This window comes from Phalaenopsis equestris, unplaced genomic scaffold, assembly GCF_001263595.1.
Source record: "Phalaenopsis equestris unplaced genomic scaffold, ASM126359v1 Scaffold215991, whole genome shotgun sequence".
In the NCBI taxonomy this organism is placed as follows: Eukaryota; Viridiplantae; Streptophyta; class Magnoliopsida; order Asparagales; family Orchidaceae; genus Phalaenopsis; species Phalaenopsis equestris.
Window position 1 is genome coordinate 1 of NW_018234645.1, and position 7,688 is coordinate 7,688.

General features: G+C 34.1%; 1 protein-coding gene across 2 annotated transcripts in view; it reads right to left on the reverse strand.

The window, feature by feature from the left end:
- Nucleotides 1-17: 17 nt before the first annotated feature.
- LOC110037156 (SNF1-related protein kinase catalytic subunit alpha KIN10-like) overlaps nucleotides 18-7,688 on the reverse strand; it is a gene marked incomplete at its 3' end in the record, with an annotated part of 13,057 nt that continues 5,386 nt past the window's right edge. The window contains 3 exon segments of one of the 2 annotated variants that reach the window (XM_020741735.1): nucleotides 18-200; nucleotides 603-787; nucleotides 1,499-1,690. In XM_020741735.1, coding sequence (XP_020597394.1) covers nucleotides 18-200; nucleotides 603-787; nucleotides 1,499-1,688 — 558 coding nt within the window. 2 annotated transcript variants of the gene reach the window in all.

Below are 7,688 nucleotides of genomic sequence, written 5' to 3' on the forward strand. Positions count from 1 at the left end.
GACAACAGAGTTTGTACCTCTGGAGCAGCGTAGTTTGGACTCCCACAACTCGTTTTTAGAAAATGGCCATCACGCATAATATTGCTCAAGCCAAAGTCAGCAATTTTGACATTGCATTTTGAATCCAGAAGCAGGTTTTCTGGCTTAAGATCCCGATGTACAACCATGTTTCTGTGGCAATACTCAACACCAGAAATTATCTGCTGACATCAAAACAAACTATTTTTAACCAGAAATATATAATAGGTATTAACTATAAATCTATGGCATATTAAATAAAATTAACAAATTGAGATTGTCATAGCAAAGTAAAGAAAATTCCTGAAATGTAGATAACATCAAATCATCATGAAATGAAAATAAAACAAACCCAATAAAAGATTAACTTCAAAAATAAAAAAAATAAATAAGACTAACATTATCATAAGAAGTACACTAACATATCAAGAACATAATCAATAGTGCTACAGGTATCTTGCAAGCAAAAAGAAAATTCATCCCACAGAAAGCTTTATACAAGAAATGAAAACACGTAATAAAGCTAGAACTAACAGAGGCATGGATTAAGTCAGGAAGGAAAAAAAGAATAACAATACCCTCACCTGCTGGAAAAAACGTCTAGCTTCATCTTCTTGCAATCTGCCCTTCTCAACAATATAATCAAAAAGTTCACCAGATTTCACATATTCCATTACAACATAAATATCTGACTGTGTCTCTATAACCTCATAAAGGCGTATAATATGAGGATGCATAAACAATCTTAGTATTTTGATCTCTCTTCTTACTGCAATGAATTAGAAAAAAGTTGAGAATACTAAAGTTTCAATTGTTGTAATATAAGAAGCGGCAAAAAACACAATAAGTTCAAAATTCCAGAGCGGCGAAAAAATTCAGCTAGTACATGACGAAAAGCTCAATATAACCCACTTCAGACTATAAGAAAAGATTAATCTAAACATAATGTCGCACAAAAGAACGAACTTCTAAAGTAAAAGCCAAACCTAATGGGTCTTTTTTTTTATATATGATCATAATTCCCTACATTCGGTAGTCGGAGAGAATAAATTAGAATCTACAAAAATAATCTAAGATTTAGAATGCTCTCATTATATCTTATAATCAATGAAAAAACACTCATAAACATGTTTTAAACGCCACTCTGCAACATGCATGAGGTGCACCTACACATAAAATGAGAACAGATGAATTTGGAATCCAGCATACAAGCACAAATGCAGATGAACTCGGTATAATAATAGATGGAAAAAAAACCATAAAACGGATAATTTCAAACAATAAACATCTCAGAAAAGAAAGATTGATTGAGAAAAGAAACTTAGGGCATTAAGTAAAGGAAACTTCTATAATAAGCATCAAGTAAACTAAAATACAGCCTGAATAAAAATTGATATCAGGAGTTCAAAGATGCGTCAGGTGAAGGTGAAAGCATCTAAAATATCAAATAAATAAAGCCCATAACTTAATATAGCTATACCTTTTTCTTCCATTTCCATGTTCTTTATTTTTCGGCGATTAAGAATCTTGATGGCGACCTTGTGACCAGTTAATGCATGTTCTGCAATTTTTACTTTGCCGAAAGAACCTATTCCCAAAGTCTTCCCAAGTTTGTAGTTGGGTAATATCACGTCAGCACTAGTGCCGCCTCTGCTAGAACCACCATCCATGTCTGCCAACACTTGTGAGATAGAGAATTTAAAATTATCGCTTAAGAGAGCTAATTAGTTTGTGATCACCAATAAAAAGGTGATCTAGGAGGAGAGAAAAGCAACCTTATTAAGAGATACATGTACTAATAAAGACAACTCAAACATTTAAAAAAAAGTAATTAACATTCTCGAAAACTCTTGGCTAGCAGCTTAATCTGAGTATGGAGGTAAGCACATAAACAGTTACTAGACAAATCAAAACTGATACAGAATACAAGGCCAAATACAGGCCTCCTTTGGCTTGGTTGTTATTATTGGTTTTGTTGGTTAAGAAATTGTTGTATGAAAAACAAAAAGGCTAAGATGCCCAATACAACAACTTAAAAATAGAAAACAATCTAACAATTTCTCATACTAAAAAATAGAATAATCAATGACAGGTAAATTTTAAAATAAATGGAGTGCAATGAAACGCCCAAAGGAGATTCTAAAAAACAAATAACAAAATAGCATCCATCTCAAAAAAGTAATAAATCTAAATGATGCATCCCTTACAATGCAATCAGTGAAGGTAACGTGTGCTTTTCATGTTTTATTGAGAGCGACTAGAGTGGTGAGAGGTAAGGAAATAAATATGATGATAATTTTGATAAATGTTAAAGAAAAAAATTAGGCACTTTGCAACTTGAAAAAAAACATAATGAGGTCGGATTGTGAAAAGCATAGGACCAGGTGTGGGAAAAGATGTGGAAACGGAGTTATTATGGGAAACCCTTTTTGATGTTTTCAGCATTCTCAAACCATAAATAACTAAAAATGTTAATCCAAACTTAGCACAATAAAAGCTGCAATTAGAATCCTTTATTTTTTATCCTAAAACAGCCCAACTAAAATTTGATGTCACTGGTTAGATGGCTTGAACAATGAATTTTTCAAAGTAAGTTCAACATAAACCAAAGTTTAGATGGCTTGAACAATGAATTTTCCCAGTTTTGGTTACTAACATCTAGAATACATTAATAAGCCCTGAACATTTATGTAAAATACCACAAACTATATACAAAATTTAAGTTGCAGCTTTGCTAAACCTGTTTTCATTAATGTGAACCATTTTTAGTCTATTCATGGAATAAAGTACCATATTGCTTTGCAAAGATTATTCCACGTGCCATGTTTGACAACCAAAACCAATAATATTGTTTAGTAGATCATGCTGGTTAAGCGGTAAAACAACCTGTAATATTTGCTTCTACAAAGGCTGCAGTCATTTCAATTTACAGCAAATTTACAGAATGTAAAGCACATGGAACATAAAGCTGGTTAACAAACTCCCAACCATTGATCTTAAAATAATGCATACAGCACAACTTTTCATTGTTTAAAAGAAGTATTAATAAGACATGCCAGCTCCCATCACCTAACTTTGCACACCACTGTGCTCCCATTTTTGTGTGGGGTCGACCTCGGCTAGGACACCCCACAACATCTTCCACAGAGAGCCTTTCATACAGATGTTCGTCGCATCCTCGTGCAACTGTAATTCCATTGTAGTTTTAAAGCTGGATTTTTAGAGTCCATTGATTGTCATTGAAGCCGACATCACCTCATGTCGTTGTCATCTCATCCGCACTAAGTCCCTCTAGTTCCTAGAGCAGCCCTGGTCATACCATCCTCTTCGATCTCATCAACAAAATATTTTTTTTCTCATGTTCTCGGTTGTATTGTATCACTTCCATTGATCTCTATTAAAGGATCTCCTAAATTCTTTGTTACAACAGAGGCTCTTCGGATCATAACTCCCTGTGCAATGACTTCTCCCAAAACCTTCGTTGACCCTCACCGAAAACAATAAAAAAATTGAGGTCACATCCTTCCCTTGTGGCCCATAATATTTTTGAGGTAGATCCCCTTCCTCTCTTGTGATTGAAACTCCTCCAATTCATCATCCGCACTATTTTGCAAATGTTTATGTTGCTTAAACGTTACAACTTTTCCCAAATTCTACATTTTTTATCAGAATTCGGCGGTCATTCAATGTAAATGGCCCATACTTCTTAAAGTAAGCATACTCTTTTTTCTGATCAGCACATTTTTGTGCTTGCTAGACTTCTCCACTTGTTGCTTATAAACAAATTTTCTATGAATCTTCCTAACAAAAAGGTGATTTGCAAGTTCTTTGTTGATCTACAACTGATAAATAACAATTTTGTTCGGTATTAACCCACGACATATCATTACAAAGTTTTCCTGAAGAAATTACATCAGCCTCTTCTCATAGTGTTCATATTATATCAACAGCCTCCTGATAAGCAAGTCAAAATGGTTCCCCCATTTTACTTGCTCAGTAAAGCCTCATGTTACTCTGGTTTGGATCTCATTTCCACAGATTTGTGTAAACTGCTTCCACAAATCCATTCCATTCTCCTTGGCTTCTATTTCTAAAAAATATTTAAAGACAGACGTTGCAACAAATAATTTTACCAGGCTCTCTTTGGCCAGCCTTGGTGGATTTAACATTACCGTCCTCTTCCAAAAGCAGGTATGGATTGGGCCTCCATCAAATAGATATTGGCAGAAAGTAAAACTTGAAAATATTCAATCATACTACCCTTACCATGTTTCTAGAATAAATTTTATAAGTATTTTAAGGCTGATACCGAGCTGAAAATCCTCAATTTCAGTCAAATACCTTTAATTAAATGCTCATATTGACCCTCCAAACCCTTCGATGGAAGATCCATCTTCATTTGTTTGGGTGTTTGTTTCCAAAGCCTGGTGCCAAATTCAAATTTTCTAGTGATAGTTGTCGATATTCCTGTCCTCATCATCCCTTTAGTAATTACATCATCAAATGTTGATATTACCGCTAAGAATACTACGCTTGTTCTCAAAAAGCCCCAACCTCCTATCGGTGATCAAAATGACGATTATTAATTATAACAATTTCTCATTTTAAATAAAGCATTAAGATTACCGGCTCTCTAGTGAATAAATAATTTCAAGTTCTATGTACCAAAAGAGGCAAGAGTGTAAAAAAAATCTGTTGTCACCCTACTATTGTCACTAGGTTTCAGACTACAACAACAACAAACCCTTATCCCACTAAGTGAGGTCGGTTACATGAATCTTTTTTATCCATTGCGTCCGATTGAGTGTCATATTTTCATTTAATTCTAATAAATTAAGATCATTTTTTATACAATATGCCCGAGTCTTTCTAGGTATACCTTTGTTTTTCTTAACATAAGTTGAATGCAGAACATCTACTCTCCTAATCGGATCATCAAATGGTTACATCACCTCATGTCATTGTCATCTCATCCGCACTTAGTCCCTCTAGTTCCTAGAGCAGCCCTGGTCGTACCATCCTCTCCTCTATCAACAAAATATTTTTTTTCTCATGTTCTCGGTTGTATTGTATCACTTCCATTGATCTCTATTAAAGGATCTCCTAAATTCTTTGTTACAACAGAACCTCTTCGGATCATAACTCCCTGTGCAATGACTTCTCCCAAAACCTTCGTTGACCCTCACCAATAAAAAAATTGAGATCACATCCTTCCCTTGTGGCCCATAATATTTTTGAGGTAGATCCCCTTCCTCTCTTGTGATTGAAACTCTCCAACTCATCATCCGCACTATTTTGCAAATGTTTTTGTTGCTTAAACGTTACAACTTTTCCCAAATTCTACATTTTTTATCAGAATTCGGCGGTCATTCAATGTAAATGGCCCATACTTCTTAAAGTAAGCATACTCTTTTTTCTGATCAGCACATTTTTGTGCTTGCTAGACTTCTCCACTTGTTGCTTATAAACAAATTTTCTATGAATCTTCCGAACAAGAGGTGATTTGCAAGTTCTTTGTTGATCTACAACTGATAAATTACAATTTTGTTTGGTATTAACCCACGACATATCATTACAAAGTTTTCCTGAAGAAATTACATCAGCCTCTTCTCATAGTGTTCATATTATATCAACAGCCTCCTGATAAGCAAGTCAAAATGGTTCCCCCATTTTACTTGCTCAGTAAAGCCTCATGTTACTCTGGTTTGGATCTCATTTCCACAGATTTGTGTAAACTGCTTCCACAAATCCATTCCATTCTCCTTGGCTTCTATTTCTAAAAAATATTTAAAGACAGACGTTGCAACAAATAATTTTACCAGGCTCTCTTTGGCTAGCCTTGGTGGATTTAACATTACGGATTGGGCCTCCATCAATTAGATATTGGCAGAAAGTAAAACTTGAAAATATTCAATCATACTACCCTTACCATGTTTCTAGAATAAATTTTATAAGTATTTTAAGGCTGATACCGAGCTGAAAATCCTCAATTTCAGTCAAATACCTTTAATTAAATGCTCATATTGACCCTCCAAACCCTTCGATGGAAGATCCATCTTCATTTGTTTGGGTGTTTGTTTCCAAAGCCTGGTGCCAAATTCAAATTTTCTAGCGATAGTTGTCGATATTCCTGTCCTCATCATCCCTTTAGTAATTACATCATCAAATGTTGATATTACCGCTAAGAATACTACGCTTGTTCTCAAAAAGCCCCAACCTCCTATTGGTGATCAAAATGACGATTATTAATTATAACAATTTCTCGTTTTAAATAAAGCATTAGTGAATAAATGATTTCAAGTTCTATGTACCAAAAGAGGCAAGAGTGTAAAAAAAATCTATTGTCATCCTACTATTGTCACTAGGTTTCAAGCTACAACAACAACAAACCCTTATCCCACTAAGTGAGGTCGGTTACATGAATCTTTTTTATCCATTGCGTCCTATTTAGTGTCATATTTTCATTTAATTCGAATAAATTAAGATCATTTTTTATACAATATGCCCAAGTCTTTCTAGGTTTACCTCTGCCTTTCTTAACATAAGTCGAATGCAAAACATCTACTCTCCTAATCGGATCATCAAATGGTCGAAATGTGACCAAACCATCTAAGATGACTCTCTTTAATTTTGTCCGCCACTAGAGCTACACAAACCCTATCAAGGATATATTCATTTTGAATTTTATCTCTAAGTGTAAAGTCACTCATCCACCTAAGCATTCTCATCTCGGCAACACTTAAATTAGTTTTATGTTTCTCTCTAAAAGGCCAACATTCAGCGCCATAGAGCATTGCAAGTCTCACCATCATCTTATAAAATTTTCCTTTCAACCCAAGTGGTACTTTTCTATCACACAATAGGCCCGAAGCATTCCTCCACTTCAACCAACCAACATGAATTCTACTAATAACATCCCCATCTATATCACCATCACTCCTGAGATATCTAAAGCGTTCACACCTTTTAATAATTTAATCACCCATAGTTATAACTCTGTCACTGGATCTACTACTACTAAAATTACATTCCATGTCTTCAATTTTAGTTCTACTCAAACGAAGGCCTTTAGACTCCGGTATAGACCTCCATAATTTAAGTTTTTCCTAAGCTCTCTTTAGTCTTATCCACGAGAAGGATATCATCAGCGACAAGCATACACCAAAGAACATCCTCCAATAAATGTCCAGTAAGAGCGTCCATAACTAAAGAACCCAAATGAAACTTTTGTATTTTCTCTACCTTACTTATTTTTCTTTTTACTCAGACATTTCTTGGTAAATGCCCATGACATATTTTTATCATTATCTAGAAAATATATTTTTTTGTTAAAAAAATATAATAAAAAACATTAATCTCCATAAAAATTCATCCAAACTGCATCAATCTCACAATCACATGCTAAATAGCTTCATTATCAATAGCATTGTTCCTACTATAAACAACCATTCACATGAAAACATTTTTTATGATGTTTCTGACTTTCTTCTCCATATTTAAAACAAGTCATTTATAATTATTTTTATCTATAATCAAATATATGAAGTCCTTAAAATCTTTTTGATACTGGAGAACCCAAATTGCAATAGAAAAGCAAATATTATTACTCAAAAATCTAATAGAATTACAAGCAAAGACACTTGAAAATAGGACATAACAACAAAACAACA